This window comes from Cornus florida, unplaced genomic scaffold, assembly GCF_030987335.1.
Source record: "Cornus florida cultivar Cherokee Brave unplaced genomic scaffold, ASM3098733v1 CherokeeBrave_3.0.0_Hap2_Chr01, whole genome shotgun sequence".
Classification (NCBI taxonomy): domain Eukaryota; kingdom Viridiplantae; phylum Streptophyta; class Magnoliopsida; order Cornales; family Cornaceae; genus Cornus; species Cornus florida.
In genome coordinates this window covers 120,886,871-120,910,808 of record NW_026775571.1, presented here as the reverse complement: position 1 = coordinate 120,910,808, position 23,938 = coordinate 120,886,871, and the positions used below count along the sequence as shown (strand labels likewise).

Here is a 23,938-nt window from a genome sequence, read left to right as displayed (position 1 = left end):
AGAAGTTAAGCCTCCTTGATTAGATGTAATTACTTTAAAAGGAGCATGAATTCGTTAAACCCAAGAACAACCATTGCCAGTATAGCCCATGGAGGAGGTAACCAGTTGTTGCTACGCTTGTGAGCCTCCTGAAAAGAATGAGAAGTAAAATACATCAGAATGCCAGATTAGTGCCTTACAGGCATACATCATTCAAGGATCATGTGTGAGTTCACCAACATTGACCATTGAAAGGATAAGAATATGGAAACAAAAACAAAACATGCTGAAAATAAAAATTGGTGCATCAACACAAGAAGAATAAAGAAGATCAAGTTTATATAATCAAGCTTCTGATTCAAATTTTGTACATTGGATCTCAAACTATTTGAGTCTCATACCTTCACACGTGCAACTTTGAGTCTCAAGACTACTATTCTTTCTTCTTCTTCTTTTTCTTTCTTTTTTTTTTCCCCAGTAAATCCTTCAGGACTACTATTCCTTTTCACAAACTTCAATATTCTTCGGAAGAAGTCACTTTTTTTACCAAGAAAATGCAGTTTTTAGTATAGTAAATTTAACATGCAATATTGCTTCAAAGTTCATAAGGAGTTGATTCAATTATTTAAATAAATTAATCATAATGAATGATCTCTTGAATCCTCATTTATTCATTGATGAGCATAATTTAAATTTTTATCTATATTTGTAGCAGCAGATGTTTTTACAAGAATGGAAGTGTTATTAGTCTATGTTACATGGACTCATCAAAGTAGGTGAAGTACCCGTGTCCGACAAACATTACTCAGACATGGGTATGTGGGGAGGGAAAATAATGTTTTTGCACATACAGTATGGGATATGCGTCCGACACATTTGTTTAGACACTGACCTAGAAAACATTTCCAATAATTCAATTTTATTATATATTGCCTCAAAATGAGTTAAATGCCAATATTATACACTACATTACTGCAAGACATTATTTTATTCTAAAAAAGAAAATAAAAATATTAAATAATATGAATATTTAGCAGTGTCCATGTGTCTTTTTATTTGGGTTTTGACACGTCCGACACATGGATACATGCCCGTACCCAACACACGTAACCCAGTCCATGTAACATAGTCATTAGTGACATCTCATTGTGCACTTAAAATACACATATATATAGTCAATGCATGACAAATCCTTTACACTTCTTTCATAGCTACAATTTAATATAACGATATATTTCATTTGTTTCAATAATTCCCTAAAATAACACTTCTTTTTTATATCCGAATGCATTTAAAAATACATCATACAGTAAAAAGAACTTGGCCACGTAACAAGACTTTACCTTGCACATAACCGCAAAGTTAGTACCGTTGGTAATTATTTTGTAGCTATTTAATTCCATAGATTGATCATTCGAAAAGTTGTCATTCTCTATGGAGTAACGGTTGCATTAGCACCCAATATATATGCATGCCTACCAAACTTTTTCATCCTTTGATATCCACTTAATTTGAGCCACTCTGGAGTTATAAGTTGCAAGTATAACAACTATGTAACCCAATATATTTGCAACTTAACAAGCCATATATTCCATTAACACAATTCCAAATAAACAAAGAGACCACTTTCTTTCAAATTCGATGAATGACACCACATTTATGGAATAAATTGCAAGACAAGAACTTATAAAAGAGAAACAAATTTCTGAAAGAGCACAATGTATAATTATATACCTGTGCAGAAATTGCTTGAGTGACCATATACTCAGTTTCTGCCTTAAACTGCCTCCACAGAGACTTGCACTGCACGGGCGTAATCAGAGTGTTTTTTGGAGGGACCTAGATAAAAGTTCTTCCTTCATGAGGAATCAGTTCAACCTAAAAAAAATTACATACAATACAAAATTACCAGCATTATATACTTATAACTACCTCCTTCCACGTGCTTGAAGCAAGAGGATCTGCAGAAGCTCCAATGCTCCTATCTTGGGTAGAAGGAACAGCAACTGTTCCATCCATGAGTGATAATAAAAGTACATTCTCTATCTTATCTGATTCCTCATCCAATTGTATGGCAGCCAAAACAGATAAAAGCTTCAGAGACTGCAACATAATGATAAAATACACCATTTAGGAACTGCCAAATTATGCACATACAAGTATTAACTCCCATCATGACTGATCTTTGCAGATTACCGCAGAGCGTGCGTCCTTCGTGATTGCTCTAATGTCTTCCTTCTCAGTCCAAACCCTTGGCATTGAGTCAGCATCGTGGTTGAGAACAGTTGAGAACCTGGATATGTTCCAAAGCTATAAGCACCAAAATGACAAAAGGACCAATTATAAAACATTTGACCATTAAATTGGCTACCTATCCTTCATGCGGATCAGAACTTTCCCTGCTTCCTCTCTTGCCTTTTTCTCCACCATACTTCTAGCGTAGTCCCTCAAATTTTGCAGCAATCTGTCAATTGTTGCTTGGTTCAATTCAAAACTGGCAGTAGCAGTTAAAAAACCTGATGTGGCAGCCTCAGTCTCACGTTTTAGAAGCTTTCTTATTGATGCCCAGGTGCCTTTTCCTCCAGCTTCGAAGAGGGATTCTACAGGTTCAGTCAGAGCTTCCGTAAGTTGTTTCTGCAAGTCAAAAAGATTCCTATTGAGTTACATACAAAATGAACTAAGATTCCTTTTTTTGAAAATAAAAAAATAAAAAAAAGAGGAAACCCTATTAGAACACCAATGAGTTGCACCACAACCATGAAATTACCTCAAAGTTAGCTACTATTTCTGACAACTTCGCACTACGAACAGATGACGCATGTGCCTCAATATCACGATAAAGTTTTTCTCCCACTTTTGAAGCATCCCAATTAGCTTGCCGTATGGCAGCATCTGAAATTGGGGGAGAAATAGACTATCAATTAAGTTAAGGCATGAGTCTATAATTAAATGTTAACTAACCTACAATTTGAAAATCAAACAAAAAAAAAAAAATGAAAATATAAATATAAAGAGGTTCTTGTTTCATTTTATTAACAACATAACTAGCAATTTTGGAAATTACTATACTTTTAAATTAATTTCAAAAGATTATTTACTCAAGTATTGCATTACCAAAAAATGTAAATTATACTCCTAGAACCATAGTTAGTAAAAATACAGTGAAGTATGTGTCTGTAAACATACGGATATTATTCGCTTTTCTTATTTAAAAAATTGTCATAAAAAAATAAAAATGAAAAATACAAATATGTATATGTTCGAGTATAACACTTTTTTTTTTGTTTAAGAAATTGTCATTAAAAATTCGATAACAAATATATTATTTTTCTTCTCTTATGCCTCGTATGTTTTCATTTCAATAATATAAAATACTAAAAATAATAAGAAAGTATGGAGTGTTGTCGAGAGATAGAGGATTCTATAACATTGAAGAGTTTGTAGAAATTGGTAAATAGGAGAAGATTTCAGAAGGGTAATAAGTTTGCAAATATGTATATATTTAGGTGGAGAGTTGTAGTAACTAAACTTTAACTATTGATTGTAATGTATCCTAACCAAAGAAGTCTATATATAGATAGACCCAAACTCTAAAAGTGAAGTTGAGAGAATAAAATTTAAGTGGAGAGTTGCAATAACTAAACCTTAACCATTGATTGTAATGTATCCTAACCGTCCATCAAGGAAAATGTTAGTAAGGAGTCAACACCAACTTCAAAAGTGAAGTTGAGAAGTTTTGGGAGTGAGTGAGTGCATAAAGTCAAGAGCGTATAAAATGCGTAGTTAAGTTTAGTGCATTTATATGAAGTGACATTTTGTACAAATAAAACGTGTAGGTTCGTAGGAGTTGAGAAGTTTTGGGAGTGAGTGAGTGCGAGAATAAAGTTTTGTACGCTTAGAAAGAATAAAACGCTTAGGTACGTATGGGAATAATTGGCGTAATGTTGGCGAATTTACAAACTACGCCTGGAACTATCATTTATGAATTGATAATATATAATAGCAAATCTTTAAGTTTCACATATTTCGTAAGTTTTGGAATTAGGAGAAGTAACAAAAGTTTATAATCATCACCATATTAGACATTCATATCAAATTGAAAAAGTAGGGATTCTTAAACATAAAATGTGCACTCACATCTTGAATAACTTCCATTAGTAAATTATTCTATCAAATCCCAATAGAGTTACAAAGTACGTTTAGTTGGTGTTTTCGTCAGAATAAAAAAATGCATAGGTTGCTTACAATGGAAAGTATAAGAAGTACAAAATCATGTGTATATAGATCGTAATTTCAAGCAATAAACAAATTAGTCAATTCAAAGGCATCAACCATAGAGTATAGTAGGTTTGGGTAGCATGGATTTTAAGAATGGAATATTAAAATAACAATAATATCTTTAAAAAAAAAAACAAGAGGCCTGAAGCCGCATGTTACACGAACAACAGAGAAAGTGTGATTCAGTAATACTGATACAAATTCCATAATTCATTTGTGCATTAGTATTTTTTTTTTTTTTTTCCTAGTTGGTACTCACACACTCATGCCTCCATGGAGACTCGAACCTCCGACCTCCCTTTGGGAAGTAAGGGCTGGGTACCGCTGGGCTACTTGCCCGTTGGTTTGTGCATTAGTATTTCATTTCCTTTAATAGGGAATCCATCAGATTTACTAGAAAAAAGAATCCATTGATGCTTAAACGCGTGAGCTACATATGGAAGACAACAATAGATTTTCACGTCTTCTATGATCTTTAATATGAACACAGCTCTCCTTAAAAAGTATTGGAGTTACTTTGCTTGTTAAAGCTTCAAAACTCTTCTAGATGGGCTAAGCAAAATTCCAAATGATAACATTCTATAGGAACTTTAAAACTTTATACATTTCGCACCAAATTTAAAGATAAGAGCCTCTAACCCCCTTCCCCTACTCTCCTTTCTTTGTTTAAGAGGGTTGGAGTAGGGGGAATTTAGTTGCGAAGGGCTCAAATTATTATAATGCTAAGTATTTGTTAGCAGATATGATAGCCACGATTTATGAAATGACTTACCGTATTAGTAGAGATTTGATTATGCTATAGAATATGCCATAAAATATGCTATGATTTTATTTTATTTTCTTTATTGTAATATGACCATATGCTCTTTTTTATCAATAGATACTAGAGCTGTGAATGAATGATTCATCGCATTCAAGTCTTTACACAATTCTCAACTTTTTTCTTCTTTTTATATTTCTTCGTGGTATCAGAGCCAACACCTTTCAGCAGCCTTGATACTTGTGCGACAGCCGTCTTAGGTTGTTTGTGACATCGTGTGACGTTGCCTACACATGTTTTTTTATGTACCTGTTTTGTGATTGAAAATAGGTATTTTTAAGTTTTACAATTTCTTTTTTACTCTTCTAGGGTTGGGTAAATTGGGTTGGGTACCTATTTTGCTATTGTTTATGGTTTGAGGAGAGCCTTTGATTTATTAATAGAATTTGTGGTGTTTTTGGAGTTGTTTATTGTCGTGTGACAGATTATGGCACCTCAACTGTTAATTTTCTTGGCTCAAATTCTGTGGGTGGTGGTGCCATTTTTCGCACCAACTCATTAGAAAATCCAGGACTTAAAATCACCACAGTGACGTTGGATGGCTCTAACTATTTGATTAGGGCACAGTCTGCCAATATGTTTATTGGTGGCAAAGGCAAGATTGGCTATGTTACTTGTTCTAAGAAAGAGCCATCTGAGTCAGAGAAGGCATATCCACACTGGTTTGCAAATAACGCTATGGTTATGTCTTAGCTAGTCAATTTGATGCAGCCAAACATAGCCATTAGCTATATGTTTATGAAGACTGTTAAGTAGATTTGGGATTCAGTTCAACGCACTTATTCTCAGAGGTAGAATAATGCACGGATTTTCCAGTTAGGGCGAGACATCACCAGGATTTCTCAGGGTGACTTGACAATTTCAGGTTACATCGCCAAGCTTCATGCTATTTGGGAAAAGATGTCATATTATGATTCCTTCCACTCTTGGAAGGATCCAGATGATGCAGTTTTATATGCAGGGATTGTGGAGAAGAATCGAGTATTTCAGTTTCTTACCGGGTTGAACGACGAGTTTGAATATGCTTGTGTTCATTTATTGGGCTTATCTTCATTCCCTACTATTGAGGATGCATACTCCTATGTGTTGTCAGATAAAAGCCGTCAGACTCATCCATTAAGTGTTACTTCTGTTGATCGTTCTTCTATGGCATTTCGGGTTCCCAACCTTTCAGGAACTGCACCATCCTAGTTAGTTCAGAGTTCTACCACCAATCCTCCTCTAGGACGACTACGTGGGAGATGTGACCATTGTGGAAAAATTGGTCACATCAAATCTCATTGTTATGCACTACATGGACGTCCACCGCAACAGAAACAACAGCCTCGATCCTCTGCACATTCTGTTACACAATCAGTCTCGTTATCAACTCCTGACAACTCTACCTCTACATCTTCTGCCATAGTTAGCTTGACTCAAGCTGATTTGGACAAATTCAAACGATGCTTCAATCAAATAAAGGCGTTATCTTAGCCAACCTCCACTTATGCCCACTCAGGTACTATTGCGTATGCACATAGCGTGTCTACATCTTCGACACCATGGATCATTGATTCTGGTGCTTCAGACAATGTGGCTGGTATGTCCTCATTCTTCCAATATTATAATATATGCTCTGACCATCGCAAGGTATACCTTGCGGATGGCTTTCCATCTTCCATTGCTGGGAAAGGTCACATAGCAGTTACTCCTTCATTAACTTTGTCAGATACACTTCATGTTCCACAGTTGACTACAAATCTTATTTCTGTTAGTAGCATTACTAAACAATTAAATTGTAGTATAACGTTCTTTCCCTCTCACTGTATTTTTCAGGAGGATCTGGTGTCGAAACGGATAATTGGCAGTGGGCATGAAGTGGATGGCCTATACGGATGCTCCTTTGTCACCTTAAGCACATTCAGTTTCATTATCTAATTTTGTTTCATCTAATAAAGCTCAGCTTATGCGTTAACACATGCGTTTAGGTCATATTTCTTTCGAGTTTCGATTATTTAAAATATTTGTTTCATTCCTTATTTTGTAACGTGGCAGACTCAGATTTATCCTGTGAGATGTATCACCTGGCTAAACGTGTTTGTTCCAATTATCCTGCTAGTAGTAATAAATCTATTTTAACACCTTTTGATCTTGTTCATTCAAATGAGTGGAGTCCTTGCCCAGTTACTTCTAGCCTTGAATTTCAATATTTTGTGTTGTTAATTGATGATCATAGTCGTGTTACATGGGTTTATCTTATGAAAACCAAAAATGAGGTGTACACCATTTTTAAAAAAGTTATAACAATGGTTCAAACTTGTTCAAAATCGAGAGAGAGAGAGAGAGATAGCAAAACATATATACTGTATATTCAACACTCTAACCTAATAAGCCTGTGTAGGCTTATATATAAAGGGTACAAGTCTTGCATAATAACACAAGGGTCCTATCAACTAAATGTAATTACATAATGACCCAACACATATATATATATATAACTTCTAACACTCCCTCAAGCTGAAGAATATATATACCCAATAATCCCAACTTGAAACAGATAGTTCTTAACCGATTATGACCCAATGCTTTGGTAAACATATCAGCTAATTAATCTTCAGACTTCACAAATGGAGTAGAGATGCTCCCACGTAATATTTTTTCTTGAATGAAGTGACAATCAACTTCAATATGTTTGGTCCTCTCATAAAACACAGGATTTGATGCAATGTGAACTGCTGCTTGATTATCACAGAACAATGGAATAGGAGCTTCAATTGTCAACCCAAGTTCTTTTAGAAAATGTTGTATCCATGTCAACTCACTAGTGGTATGGGCCATTGCCCTATACTCACCTTCAGCACTAGATCGAGCTACCATCGTTTGCTTTTTACTTCGCCATGTAACTAGATTTCCTCCTACAAATGTGCAGTAGCCTGTAGTAGATCTCCTATCTGAAGGAGAACCGGCCCAGTCGGCATCTGTAAAACCTTCCACCCTGAGATGACCATTTGGTTTATATAGTAACCCAAAACCTGGAGCTTGCTTGAGATATCGGAGAATCCGAAGAACAACAATCCAATGTGGCATTCTAGGAGCTCCCATGAACTGACTTACAACACTAACAGCATATGAAATATCAGGTCGAGTGATAGTGAGATAAATTAATTTCCCAACAAGGCGACGAAATCTGCCCAGGTCATTAAATAGATCACCCGCATCAGCTACAAGTTTTGTATTTGAATCCATAGGAGTATCAACCGGATGACCACCTAACATATCTGTTTCTTCTAATAAGTCCAACACATACTTTCGTTGGCATAAACTTATACCCGTCTTGGATCTAGCAACTTCAATACCCAAGAAATACCTAAGTTTACCCAAGTCTTTAGTGTGGAATCGATATTGCAGGAACAACTTCAACTTAGCAATGCCTTCAGAATCATCACCTGTGATCACCATATCATCTACATACACCACAAGAATTATGAAGCCAGCTTTAGTGCGCTGGTGAAATACCGAATGGTCAGTCTGACACCTGTGAAGACCAAACTTTAATGCTGCCTCAGAGAATTTTCCAAACCAAGCCCGTGGAGATTGTTTCAATCCATACAGGGCCTTTTTAAGGCGACAAACAGTGTGAAGATACTCTCCCTGAGCAACAAACCTAGGTGGTTGCTCCATATAAACCTCTTCTGCTAAGTCACCATGCATAAAGGCATTTTTAACGTCTAACTGAAACAGAGGCTAATGTCTATTAGCAGCAAGAGAAATCAAAACACGAATAGAAGAAATCTTAGCAACAGGGGCAAACGTCTCATCATAGTCAATACCATAAGTCTGGGTATAACCTTTGGCAACAAGAAGTGTTTTAAACGCTCAACGAACCCATCTGGAAGATACTTCACAGTATATACCCAGCGACAACCAACAGGTTTGGCACCTGGAGGTAGTGGAACAAGAGTCCATGTGCCATTCTTATGCAAGGCATCCATTTCATCTTGCATGGCTTTCCTCCAGCCCGAATCAGACAAAACATCCTGCACAGTCTTAGGAACAAATGTAGTAGACAACTTAGAGGAAAAACATGAGAATGATGGCGACAAGGAATTATAAGAGAAATAATGAGCAATGGGATGTTTAGTAACACACCAGCAAGGAGCTTTACGAAGTGCAATCGGCAAGGAATCAGACACAGTGGAATTTGTCGAATCCAAAGACTCTGAAGATGATGGAGGAGGCACGACAGCAGATGGCTTTGGTCTTCTTTTGTACACCTATAACGGGGCAGGTGAAGGTGAAGGAGAGCTAGGTTGAAGAGAAAGTGAGGGAAGAGGAACCGCAAGAAGAGGCGACTCAGGAGTAATATCAAGAAATGAATCATTATCTGAAAAATATGGGATGGACTCACAAAAGGTTACATTCGCGCTAATAAAGTACCGTTGAGAAACAGGACTATAGCAGCGATAACCTTTATGAGAACGAGAGTAGCCAAGAAAGACACATTTTGTGGCACGTGGGTCTAGTTTATCAAAACCAAGACCAAGATTGTGGATATAACATACACAGCCAAAAAACTCTAGGAGGAAGAGAAAACAAGGGAGAATCAGGAAATAAGATAGAATATGGAGATTTGCCATCTAATACAGATGATGGCATACGGTTAATAAGATGACAGGCAGTAAGAACAGCATCACCTCAAAACCGTTTAGGCATACGCATATGAAACAAAAGAGCACGTGTTACTTCTAAGAGGTGTCGATTCTTATGTTCTGCAACTTCATTTTGTTGAGGAGTATAAACACATGAATTTTGATGAATAATTCCTTTATCACTAAGATATGTATCAAAGGGGTTTGAGTAATATTCCTTAGCATTATCAGAACGTAGAATACAAATTGGGCATCCAAACTGAGTTTTGACTTCTTTTCGAAATTTTTGAAAAATTAAAAATAACTCAGAACGATCTTTTAATAGAAACAACTAAGTCAGGCAAGAATAATCATCCACAAATGTCACAAAAAAATGAAATTTATTGATTGAAGAATGCTTTATTGGACCCCATACATCTGAATGAACTAAATGAAAAGGACTAAAGACACGATTATTAACCCTAGACTTGAAAGACACGCGATGGTGCTTACAAAGTTGACAAACTTCACATGACAAGAATTTTAAATGACTAAGACTAGGTACTTGACGCTTCAAAACTTGAAGTGACGGGTGACCAAGACGACAATGCCACTGGAATGGAGACAGAGAAGACTGAAAAGGCATAGGATAAGGTTCCAAATCAAAATAATATAAGCCACCAGCTTCATGCCCCGTACCAATCTTTTTCTTCGTCTTGAGATCCTGAAACACACAAGAAGTAGGATCAAATGTAACAGAGCACTAGAGAGATTTAGTAAGCTTACTGATAGACATTAAATTAAAGGGAAACTGCGGAACATATAAAACAGATGAAAGAGACAAGGAATCACTAAGTTGAGTTGTCCCCAAACCTGAAACTTGAGTGGATGAACCATTAGCAAGAGTAAAACTTTGAGAAAGGGTACAAAATTAAAATCAGATAGACGAGAAGAACATCCAGTCATATGATCAGATGCTCCAGTGTCTATGATCCAAGGACTGCGAGTGGAAGACAATAGACACGTGCGCGCATTACCTAACTGGGCAAAGGTAGCCGTGAAAGATGAATTAGATGCTTGCTTATAAGATAAAAACTGATTATACTCATCCCGTGGAACAGGGACTATTTTTGATTCAGATACATTGTGAGATCGAGAAGCAACATCATTCGGAGAGGAGGACACTTGATTGGCATAACCAAATGGTTTGCCATGAATGTCCCAACAAAAGTTCACAGTATGATTAGAAAGGCCACAATGAGTACATTTTCGTGATTCCCTGCCACGGCCACGTCCTCCCCGTGAATCACGACCACCACGTGTGGAGCGTCCCCCACAACCTCCACGGTAAGAATTATGTTCACCCTTTGAAACTACCAAAGCTGAACTCTCACCACTTTGCCCAGAATTCAAATTTGAGGTGTCACTGGCAAGTGAAGCCCGTTGAAGTCGAGAGAACACCTCAGCAAAAGAGGGAAGGGTGGGACTGCCCATAATTTGTGCACGAAAAGGCTCATATGTTGATAACAAACCGGTGAGAAAACGAACAACATTAAAGTCCTCACGCTGTTGTTGCATACTTCGAACATCAGCAGTAATGGGCTAATACATATTCAGCTCCTCACAGACTCCCATAACTGTAGAATAATACGCCTCTATACTATGATTACCTTGTTCAAGATGGAAGTACTGCTTACAGAGCTCATAAACACGAGTGATATTACCTGTCCCAGAATACAATTGCTGCAATCTGTTCCATATCTCCTTGGCAGTATCCAAGTAAAGTAACGTTGAACTGATTTGGGGTTCAATACTGTTTAACAGCAGAGAGATGATCTGAGCATCTTCCTTTTCCCATGCATCAAAAGAAGTATCAGTTTCCTTGGGTTTATCTTTAGTCAGATGATTGCCAAGACCTCTGCCTTTGAGAAAAATTGCAACAGATTTAACCCACAGTATGTAGTTCTTCCCATTGAGTTTAACTGAAGTCATGGGAGAATGAAGACTTAATGTGGGAGAAAGCAAATCTGAATTGGACGCCATATCGAATCCAGGAAAACAGAGAAGAAAAGGAAAGAAAAAAAAAAAATGCAGAATTTGTATTCTTGCCGAACCTGGGAACGAGCCGGATCCGGGTAAACGGGTTGGATTCGTGCAAACGGTCAGGACCTGAACAAAACGGGTCGGATCTGGACAAATGAGTCGGATCCTGGGCAAACGGGGCGGATCTGGGCTATCCCTGGTTTAGTAAACCGAATTTGGAATAGCTATCCCAGGTTTAGTAAACCAGGGTTGGAATAGCATAACCGTGTAGCCACACACGGGTCTTCTTCTTCACCCCTTCACAAACACCGGTGTACAACGCGGCGGAGGCGACGGCAACCCAATTACAAGCAGCAGCTGCAACTTCCGGCCAAAAAACCAACTTCACCTTTGCAAATCGAGACGGCAGATGTCGGCAAGCTCGCTGACAACCAAAGAGGAGCTGCCGGCGACAACGAAGAAAGCAGAGACGATGACGAACAAGCTTCAGATCTGATGACGACGAATGAGGCTGCAGATCCGACTACGGTGAACAAGGAATTGCCGACGACGACGAATGAGAAGCTGCCGGCAAAGACAACAAAACCACAATCGTGATTCCGATTGCGATTCAGATCTTATACAAGAACTCAGATCTTATACAAGAACAACCCACCTACTGACTCTCACACCCATGATCATTTTGCTCTGATACCATATTCAAAATTGAGAGAGAGAGAGAGAGCGCAAAACATATATACTGTATATTCAACAATCTAACCTAATAAGCCTGTGTAGGCTTATATATAAAGGGTACAAGTCTTGCATAATAACACAAGGGTCTTATCAACTAAATGTAATTACATAATGACCCAACATATATATATAAAACTTCTAACAAAACTCAATATGGTCGTATCATTAAAAAATTCGGATCTGACCAGGGTACGGAGTACACTTATAGGGAGGTACAGCGGTTATGTAAAGAATTTGGGATTGAGCATCAGATGTCTAATGTTAAATCCATCAACAGAATGGTCGTTCTGAGAGAAAGAATCGCCACATCCTTGACTTAGCCAGAACAATCTGCATTAGCATGAATGTTCCCCAGTCATTTTGGGGAGATGCAGTTCTTAAAGCTGTCTACATCATTAATAGAACTCTTTCTAGGGTTCTTAATTTTGCAGCCCCACTCTCAATCGTACATCCCAATTCATCTCTTTTTTTTATTCCTCCGCGAGTCTTCGGGTGTGTGTGCTTTATTCAGCAATTAGGGCAAACTCGTACAAAGCTTGACCCCAGGCTTTGAAGTATGTGTTTTTTGGCTATTCTCTCTCAAAAAGGTTATAGGTGTTACCATCCTCCGAGTCGTAAACAGTTTATATACATGGATGTTTCTTTCTTTGAGCATACACCATACTATAGTGGTTCAGTTGGTTCTCAAAGTGAATGGTTCCCATTGAATACAATTGATGATCACCTTCTTCCGTCTTCAACTCCTCTAACTTTGCCTATTTCGTCTTCTATTGTTCCTTCTCGTAATACCCCTCCAACAGGGGGAATTGTTCCTTTTCCATAGGTTTATAGTCGAAGACAACAGGTACAAACTTCTATTCCCATGATCGACTGCCTTATTCCTTCAGCACCAATTTCACTTTCTTAAGTTATTGTTTCACAGATCGCCTCATTGCTCTTCGGAAGGGTAAACGTTCTTGTACTTACCCTATTCCTAATTTTGTTTCTGATTGTGCTCTCTCACCCTACTATCGAAGTTTTCTTGCTTCTGTTGCCTCGGTTCCTCTTCCTTCTAGTGTTGCAGATGCACTAGCACAACCTCAATGGCGTGATGCCATGACAGAAGAACTACAAGCACTTGAGAAAAATCATACTTGGGACATGGTTCCGCTTCGTATTGGACGAAAGGTTGTGGGTTGCTCGTTACAACGCCCAATTAGTTGCCAAGGGTTATGCTCAGACTTATGGCATAGATTATCAGGAGACTTTTGCCCCTCTTGCCAAGATGAATACCATCCGTGTATTATTTTTCGTTGCTGCGATTCGATCTTGGCCTCTATTGCAGTTAGATATCAAGAATGCCTTTCTCAATGGTGATTTGCAGGAGGAGATGTATATGGTTCTCCCTCCGGGCTTTCGTTCTCCTACTCATTCTGGTATGGTCTGTCGTCTTCGTCGCTCCCTGTACGGCCTCAAGCAGTCTCCTCGAGCTTGGTTTGATCGTTTGGCACTACCATGCTCAAGTTTGGTTTCCATCAGAGCGCAGCTGATCACACCTTGTTCTTACATCATTCAGGCGGTAAGACAATTGATCTCATTGTGTATGTCGATGATATTGTTTTTACCAGAGATGATACTGCTGGAATTACTGAGTTTAAAAGCTATCTTGGCCGTCAGTTTGAGATTACGAATCTTGGTCCCCTTCGGTACTTCTTGGGCATTGAGGTGGCTCGCTCCAAGGCTGGTATTTTCATCTCTCAACACAAGTATGTTCTTGACTTGCTTTCTGCTTCTAGTCAGTTTGGCGCTCGTCTTACTGATACCTCGATTGAGCAGAATCATCAGTTGGCTGATTCTGAAGGGGAGTTGTTGTCGGATGTTGGTGGTATCAACGACTTATTGGGAAGCTCATCTATTTATCCATAACTCAACCTGACATTACTTATGCCGTGAGTGTCGTGAGTCAATTCATGCACTCTCCTCATACCCTTCACCTTGATGCAACTATTCGGATCCTTCGCTACTTAAAAGGGTGTCCGGGTCATGGTATTTTGTTTGCCAATCATGGTCACTTGCGTGTTAAGGCTTGGACAGATGCTGATTATGCATGATCAGTTTCAAATAGGAGGTCAACTTCGGGCAATTGTACCACTATTGGTGGCAACTTGGTTACTTGGTGCAGTAACAAGCAAGATGTTCTCTAAATCTAATGCAGAGGCAAACTATAGGGCTATAGCTCTTGGAGTATGTGAGTTGCTATGGCTGAAAACCTTGATGATAGACGTGTGCCTTCCAATGTCGCTTCCATTCTCACTTTACTGCGACAACAAGCCTGTCATTAGCATAGCAGCAAATCTTGTTCAACATGACAGGACTAAGCACATAGAGGTGGACCGTTACTTCATTCGAGAGAAGATCATCTCTGGTCGAATTTGCACTCCATTTTTCACAAACTCTCAGCAACTTGCAGACATTCTTACAAAGGGTGTCAGCAAGATCGTGTTTGAGAATGCATTATCCAAGTTGGGCGTTTCAGATATCCACACACCAACTTGAGGGAGAGTGTTAGCAGATATGATAGTCACAATTTATGGAATGACTTACCATATTAGTAGAGATTTGATTATGCTATAGAATATACCATAGAATATGCTGTGATTTTATTTAGATTTGACTTTATATCCTTTCTTGTAATATGAGCATGTGCGCTTTTTTATCTATAAATACTAGAGCTGTGAATGAGTGATTCATTTCATTCAAGCTTTTACACAATTCTCTCATTTTTATTTTTTTTTTCTATATTTGTAGTTATTAATTAAGTAACTTTGCATGAGGCAAAGGTTAATTATGTTACCTTAGAATCGTTACACACAAAAGTAGCTTAGAATTTATATGAAAGCAGTGTAGAATGCAAGAGCAAAAACCCTGTTGCAATAGGGTAGAAGCAAAACCAAATCAAACAATATAAAGTCCCATGATAATTGCACGCATGATTATCCACTATTTATATATATTACAGTACCTTGACATCCCTGGTCGAACTCAAGCATACAAGACTGAGTACACATACGAACTGAAGCAGCAAACCCTTCTCCTCTGTGCAATGATTGTTCAAGTCTTGCCTTAAAACTTTCGAGCATTCTAGAACGTAAATGTCCTAACATGGTAATGTAAGCGGGATGCACTATCTGCACGATACATAAAAAATGAGCATATGACAAAAATATATGTATTTATAGAAAAGCAAATGAATAATATTTATCATCACTGTGATTAATGCTAACTGACGAAAAATATAATGCAGGCAAAAAATCATTGATCCATCATTCTTCTAATGGAGGGACTACATCTAGGGACCTCTTAATGTGCAAAAAGTGACTGCTCAAATTTCATCACCTGTTCACTGAGTACAGAAAAGGACCATAGATTGGCCAACAATTAATATATTTTATGGTTTCATCAGTCATTAATTTACTGTTTGCTCAGTAGGCATCTGAATTATATCATGAAAGAGAAAAAGTGAAAAAATAATAATAATAATAATAAATAGACTATAGGCGTTTGAGTAAGATGCAGCTGCATTCTGAAGAAAACAATTCTTTCGCCTGTTGCTTATTGAAGTTGCCATATGTTTGCCCTAGAAAACAGTATTAGCCAATTTCTGTAAAGCTAATCTAAGCAGGGTTTGGCTCCTTACATACATTTCAAGTCTTACTTTGTATATTGTGCTTTATATTTCTTTATCTAGCTTCAGCCGTTTTAGAGTGGTAGTTTGAAGGGGACTTCAGGTTTGTCACTTTGACAACTAACAAAATGTGATGGGATGTTCCACATGCTCACAAATTAGAGCTTAGGGGCAAGGTTGATGCATGTTTCCTTGTTGTCTTTCACATGTGCTGGCCCTCTTGACTCAAGGTGGTACGTAGTGACTTCCCTGTAAATGCTATGTGTTCAGATTCATGAGAGATAGGGAGAGAAAGAGAGAGAGATTGAGAGAAAATGTATGTACTGTATTGCATCTCTTCAGCCCTCTAAATAAGGCTTATATAAGAAAAGGGTTAGAGACCCTAATAACATAATTACACAATAACCCTAACTACTATGGGTAATTACATAATGACCCAACACTATAAAGAATATATATTCTAACACTCCCCCTCAAGCTGGAGAATATATATCAAATAATCCCAGCTTGGAATAGATAGTCTTTAACCGATTATGACCCAGTGCTTTGGTAAACATATCAGCTAGTTGATCTTTAGACTTCACAAATGGAGTAGAGATGCTACCACTTAATATTTTTTCTCGAGTAAAATGACAATCAACCTCAATATGTTTGGTTCTCTCATGAAATACAGGATTCGATGCTATGTGAACTGCTGCTTGGTTATCACAGAACAATGGAGTAGGAGTTTCAACTGTCAACTCAAGTTCTTTTAGAAGATTTTGTATCCATGTCAACTCACTAGTGGTATGTGCCATTGCCCTGTACTCAGCTTCAGCACTAGATCGAGCTACCACCGTTTGCTTTTTACTCTTCCATGTAACAAGATTTCCTCCTACAAATGTACAGTAACCTGTAGTAGATCTCCTATCTGAAGGAGAACCAGCCCAGTCAGCATCTGTAAAACCTTCTAACCTGAGATGACCATTTGAATGGTATAGTAACCCAAAACCTGGAGCTCACTTGAGATATCGGATAATCCGAAGAACAGCAATCCAATGTGGCATTCTAGGAGCTCCCATAAACTGACTTACAACGCTAACTGCATATGAAATATCAGGTCGAGTGATAGTAAGGTAAATTAATTTCCCAACAAGGCGACGAAATCTGCCTGGGTCATTAAATAGATCACCCTAATCAGACACAAGTTTTGTATTTGAATCCATAAGAGCATCAACCGGACGACCACCTAACATACCTGTTTCTTCTAGCAAATCCAACACATATTTTCGCTGAGATAAACTTATACCTTCCTTGGATCTAGCAACTTCAATACCCAAGAAGTATCTAAGTTTACCCAAGTCTTTAGTGTGGAACCGATTTTGCAGAAACAACTTCAACTTAGCAATGCCTGCAGAATCATCACCTGTGATCACAATATCATCTACATACACCACAAGAAAGATGAAGCCAGCTTTAGTGCGTAGGTGAAATACCGAATGATCGATCTGGCATCTGTTAAGACCAAATTCTAATGCCGCCTCAGAGAATTTCCCAAAATAAGCCCGCGGAGATTGTTTCAATCCATACAGGGCCTTTTTAAGGCGACAAACAGTGTGACAAGACTCCCCCTGAGCAACAAACCCAGGTGGTTGCTCCATATAAACTTCTTCAACCAAGTCACCATGTAAGAAGGCATTTTTGACATCCAATTGGAACAACGGCCAGTTACAATTGGCAGCAATGGAAATAAGAATTCGAATAGAAGAAATCTTAGCAACAAGAGAAAAAGTCTCATTATAGTCAACACCATAAGTTTGAGTGTACCCCTTTGCCACTAGACGAGCCTTCAACCGCTCAATAAACCCATCTTGAAGGTATTTAACTGTGTAGACCCACTTACAACCAACCGGTTTGGAGCTCGGAGGTAAGGGAACAAGATCCCATGTTCCATTACGATAAAGGGCACCCATTTCATCTACCATAGCTTGCCGCCAACCCAAATCAGAGAGAGCATCCTGCAATGTCTTTGGAACAAAAGTAGCAGATACTTTGGATAAAAAACAAGACAAAGAGGATGAAATATGACGATAGGAGACAAAGTTAGAAATGGGATGAGCAGTAACACACGACCGAATACCTTTACGAAGGGCAATAGGCAAATCATCAAGTAAAGGCGTCGGATCCGAAGACTCTGAAGGAGATGGAGGGAGCGAAGTAGGCGGTCGAGGTCGTCGAGTATAAACCTGCAAAGGAACAGCAGACCGAGGAGGTGCGGAAACAGGAAACTGAGAGGGAACCGATGGCAGAGGTGGCTCAGATCTGACGGCGACAAAGGAGGCTGCAAATCTGACGACGACGGGCTTCAGATCTGACGACGACTAAGGACGATGTTCTCAACCTACTGGCGACACGAACTTCCGACAAAGACACTGACAATGTACTCACGATTCCAGTCGCTCTCATACAAGGGCAACACACTTATTGTTTCCCACACCCGCTCTGATACCATATTCAGATTCATGAGAGATAGGGAGAGAAAGAGAGAGAGATTGAGAGAAAATGTATGTACTGTATTGCATCTCTTCAGCCCTCTAAATAACGCTTATATACGAAAAGGGTTACAGACCCTAATTACATAATTACACAATAACCCTAACTACTATGGGTAATTACATAATGACCCAACACTATAAAGAATATACATTCTAACACTATGGTTCAAATAGGTTTGATAGAATGACTCAACAAAATGTTGTCCCAAGTCCCAACTACATGGGTTGACTACATAAATCATTCACGTTCCAACTATATAAATTGACTACATAAATCATTCACGTTTCGTCATTCTGCTATATTTGTGGTCATAATTTCTTCTAAATTACATTTTATCAGATATTTCCTTACTACCTCAACTCATGTGTTTAACGTGTCCAGTTGGATATGCACCTAGCAAGCATTGCTAATGATTCAAGTTCACTATAGAATTACTTGGGGGGAAAAAAAGGTGAACTATATAATTAGGCTAAAACTCTTTTATTATGTTCCTCTGGAAATATATTACTTCAAAACGAGTGAAGTAACTATGTTAAACATTCTACATTAAGTAAAAACATAAATTTAACCTAAAAATAAAAGAAGGGTGTTATAAAATATGATTTTTCTAGTCATACAACTGCGTCCTTGGATTTTATTACTTGATAAATACAACACAGTCATATACTAACACCCAAATAACATACTCGGGTTCATATAAAATAGAACTCAACCCATGTTAGTTTTGGTCCTCCCCTTCCCAATGTGAAGCATATTAGTCTTCCTCAACGGTACAATGAGTGGCCTCCATTGCACATTACCAATTCATTGTAGTAAATATCACTCACGTTATCATCTCACAAATGCATAAAGATTATAGGCCCCATTCACTTAAAGTTTTTTTTGAAAAGAAAATTTGCATCTCAGGTAGCTTAAGAAGGTGATCGTCTGACCGCATCATATAATCATTATTCAAATTCATTACTGTTTAACTTTTAGATGATTATATTTGCAATGGGTTAGACAACCTGAGAAACAAACACAACAAATAAAAAAATACATTAATATATTTTCTCCAAACCAGTTCCCGCAACAAAGCATTTCATTGCCACTACTTAATAAGAAATCTATTAATGACCTAAAAAATATGATGGAAATGATTAAAAATGTGTCACCTGCAACACTTTCGACTCCAATTCTCGTCGTTTTGCATTTCTCACGCCTTCATCAAAGTACATGGCCTCCAGTTCATATCTATAGAAAAGAAAACGTAGAGTAAACAAGTAAGATCAAAGGGTCCAAATAAATTTAGTAAAGGAACATTATCCCAAAAAATAACCAACAAGAGGATTAGAGCAAAAAAATCAACATTTCCAATTTTGATTTCAGAAAATTATTATTAAGTTTTAGAAAGTTCAAAAGGACAAAAACTGAAACAAGTACAATAGGTCATAAGTTTCACTTTTACTTGAGCTTTCCACCCTTAAAAAGCAGAACCAGTACAAGAATAAGTTCTTGAGAAGCACAGAACCATTAATGATCATCAACTTTTCCTTGATCCAAATCAAATGGGATTGGCCACATAAATTCTCTTCTTTCATTCTTTTCTATTATAAGTCATGCCTCCTATAACACATGCCAGTTCAGTGGGACTTAAAGACGTCAAAGTTACCAGATTAAGCACCCCTAACATTTAGAATAATGTCAGATATTCAATTTGCAAAGCAAGCATTGCATGAAGTTTTGGAGCATAACTGAGATGACTATTTATTAGGACAATAGGATAAGTGACAAAATAATAATAATTATGACAAAAATAACATGTAAACAGACAAAAATAACATGTAAACAAACAATTTGTAACCAATTCTACAACTGTATATTTTGAAGGGTCCTTTAACTTCTGAAAGATGTCACAATATAATTGTCATATTTCTATAAACGGAAAAATAGGTTCACCGGTTGCTTTCCCTAAAAAGATTCTGAGCCTTTTGAACAATGAATAATCCATCTTATTATTTGAATGATGCAGTCATACAATAACAGATTAATGGTTTGTACATTTATTGACAGTTCTTCAATTTTAAAAATGCCTTCAGATTAGAGAGGTCAGCAATGAAAACTTTCATTGTTCAGGAAGATTTTAATTTAATTTTATATAATAGGGACTGAAAACTTACTCTGAAATATAGGTTTCTAAGATTGAGCTTAGCTTTTTCCCAAAACCTGATACGGGACCATCTTGAACAGCTTCCTTCAGCTCTAACCAACCCTACATCAAATCAACAACTAAGTTTTCCCCAACAAATGATTTCTGATAGACAAAAAGCAACACCAGAATGGAAGATTGATGCATGAAATACCTCATCGTTGGTCAAGCAACTGAGCTTCTCATTTGCGATTTCTTCACAGCGAACAGTGGCAACCATGACCTGGTTATGTAAAAATAAAAAGGAATAAAGCAAGACAAAAAAAGAATATTATAACAATAATAATAGTTGCATAAGAAATCCAATAATTTCTTCTCACAACAGGGAGGAACAGAATGTAACCTTGTGAGCAGGAAGGTCAAGATCCTTATTTTCTTTTATAACTTTCCATATCTGCTGTGCACTGAAGGAAAATCCTGAGGCAGGGACAACACCCTGTCTATCCCCAGCAAGCCCTCCTGGAGCAATTGAATGGAAAAAACGCTGCCTCAGTTGAGCAACCTGTATTAACACACAAAAGACTGTAAGCCTGTAAAACCCATCTGTAAATTAAAGAGTAACATGGGTGAAAATGCATAGTAGAAGTTAATGATTCCAAACACCTATTTTGTAATTCGGTAAATATATCTATACCCTGTAATAAAAAAGATAATTGGCTCCAACATTTACAGGACAGAAGCACGCTTGTTTTTTGACATATACAACTATCCTCCTAAAGCTTATATCTTTCAATGGTGACCTTTTCCATTACCCACCTGAATTTTCTGATGGAATCTGAAGAAAGTTTTTAAGAGATTCTACAGGAATAATGCAAGAGAAGAAAAATGTGATTGTGACATATAATCATAAAAAGCTGGTATAATTATACCACTAACTTATGGTTAATGTATTAAAATGAACTTCTGTTTCGGTGCTCTGATGATTGTGTCCAAAAGTCACTATGCCGGTTCAAATCCATCGAGATGTTTTTATTTCTACTTAGGATTGTTCATATTGCCAAAATAATTATTGACGTGTAACTGATTACAGTTATATAGAGGGCATATCCAGGGCCAAAACAAAAAGCTGGAAGAATGCTTTTAAAGTTCTGAGAAATAAAAAATATGCGACAGCTAGTAAATAGTATGTAACTTTTAAAAAGCAGTTCGTATTAGAGGAACTACCTGCTCTTTAAACTGATTTTCCTTCTCTTCAAAGCTGGATAAAGCAGTGACTTCCACCTTCAAGTCCAAGAAAGCTAAATCAGAAAGGAAAATTTCACACATACAGACACACAGACACACACACAACCACAGAGAGGATATCTTGCATTGAAAAATTCACTCAGAGGTGTGTCCTTGTGGGCTTGAGGCTTAGAAACCGTGTCCCATATCTGCAGGAACAATTATCCATAATAAGGCTAAAGGACAAAAGATGCAAGCTAGAAAAAGGAAAAAGGAAAAAGGAAGCAAACGATAACCCAGAAAGCAAGGAAATATGCACAAAAATACCTTCTGAATATCCTCCCTCAAAACAGGCTCCAAATGTTGAAGTGGGGTCTACATGGACAGTCAAGAGAAGATAATAAATCAAAACGAAAGAAAGAAGGCAGCTTTTAAATAGCGGAGAACAAAGTAGATGGAACAACAACTTTCAGGAAAATGAACAGCTAAATTCCAAACCTTTGTTTTGTCACGTATTACGAAGAGAAGTGTAGTTTTGCGTGGGCTAAATAATCGCATCATAACCTGAAGATTAGAAAATTGATTGTCATAATTAGAAAACAATATGAGAAGGTCAACTTTAATATAAACATGGGAGTACCTGAAATACTGTTTTCAAAAGAGGTTTGTTGGCAGCCTGCTCCCGACCAATATCATGGCACCACCTATTATGCAATATCAGGCATTTAGTTGATACTTGAACTAACTCTTATACATGTATATATACCAAAAAATTGGATATTACAGTCCATTAAGATCTAAGACACTTAGAAACTTTTTAGCTCATGATTAAATGGGATTAAAAACCAAATGCGATCATGTTGGACTAGACCAGTTTTGGATTCACTTGGCCTATGTTTAGTATGAGGGAAGGAAGAGAGAAGAGACCACCCCACCCCCCCCCCCCCCCCCCCCCCCGCCCCCCCCTTCCCCCCAACCCAAAAAAAGGGAGGAATGAACACCCTCTCTTCCCAGGGATGCCTATCCCAACCCTCCACCCCTCCCTTCCATCTATTTTTCATCCCTCCTACCAAACAGAGCATTATACAATTTTCAACATCGGATTCCAATATCTTAACATAATCATTAAAAATGCATCAGATATGAATGTCATACTAGTAATGGTAGAAATATATTAAAGAAAATAAAATTTGAAATAACTTTCTGGTATGCATGTCCAAGCCACCAGGGCCAACCATATATGCATTCTGGACAAACTGAACAGACCTATATTTTAGGGCTTGATTGGAGTTTCGGGTTCACATATCAGAAAGATAAGTTTGGTCCATTCCAGCATGAATCAGTGAGCTTACAGCATAAAATATTTATTCATTACAAATTTCCCATTAAGCTGCTTAATGAGTTATTTAAAAAGGGTCAAGCTGGACCGGGCAAATTTTAATAATCTTCTTTCGGGCAGGGAGTAGGCTTCCACATCTTGGTATGATCATGATTGGTCATGCTTGAGTCCATGTTTCAATAACAATTTTGATCTCAACCTGGATCAGACTCGTGACCACTCTTGATTCCAACCATATATAGAGACGATTCTCAAGCCATAAGGCAGAAAAAAGTAGAAAAACATTATATGAAAAGATTGCAAGCTTACATATTTATTAGTACAATATCTGAAACTGCCAAAGCAAAGAGGGCACTTTGTTTCTCAAATGCCGTATCATCCTGAAATTAAAAAATTACCACACCGAAGTATCAGATTAGAACAGGGTTTAAAATACTACACATACGTCCATACAAATTTCGCAATCAGAACCCACCTGGATAAAGCAAGAAACATCATTTAAAGGTTTGTACAATTAAACTAAAGGCCAAAAGGGTAGAGATAACAAGTTTAAGGTAACCGCAAAGTCATTTTTCTGATTACAACA

The 23,938-nt window shown here is 37.6% G+C and overlaps 1 protein-coding gene across 1 annotated transcript in view; it reads right to left on the bottom strand.

Moving 5' to 3' along the window:
• Positions 1-23,938, bottom strand: part of LOC132268173 (protein ROOT HAIR DEFECTIVE 3 homolog 2-like) — a 29,022-nt gene that overhangs the window by 2,101 nt on the left and 2,983 nt on the right. Inside the window, exons 4-20 of the mRNA XM_059768955.1 lie at positions 23,662-23,732; positions 22,654-22,717; positions 22,512-22,577; positions 22,341-22,388; positions 22,160-22,222; positions 22,014-22,070; positions 21,193-21,351; positions 21,004-21,072; positions 20,821-20,912; positions 19,816-19,894; positions 15,464-15,629; positions 2,747-2,871; positions 2,351-2,613; positions 2,176-2,272; positions 1,912-2,082; positions 1,714-1,818; positions 34-128 (exon numbers count right to left, since the gene is read on the bottom strand). Of these exons, the coding sequence (XP_059624938.1) occupies positions 34-128; positions 1,714-1,818; positions 1,912-2,082; positions 2,176-2,272; positions 2,351-2,613; positions 2,747-2,871; positions 15,464-15,629; positions 19,816-19,894; positions 20,821-20,912; positions 21,004-21,072; positions 21,193-21,351; positions 22,014-22,070; positions 22,160-22,222; positions 22,341-22,388; positions 22,512-22,577; positions 22,654-22,717; positions 23,662-23,732 (1,790 nt within the window). The remainder of the gene's footprint in view (positions 1-33; positions 129-1,713; positions 1,819-1,911; positions 2,083-2,175; positions 2,273-2,350; positions 2,614-2,746; positions 2,872-15,463; positions 15,630-19,815; positions 19,895-20,820; positions 20,913-21,003; positions 21,073-21,192; positions 21,352-22,013; positions 22,071-22,159; positions 22,223-22,340; positions 22,389-22,511; positions 22,578-22,653; positions 22,718-23,661; positions 23,733-23,938) is intronic.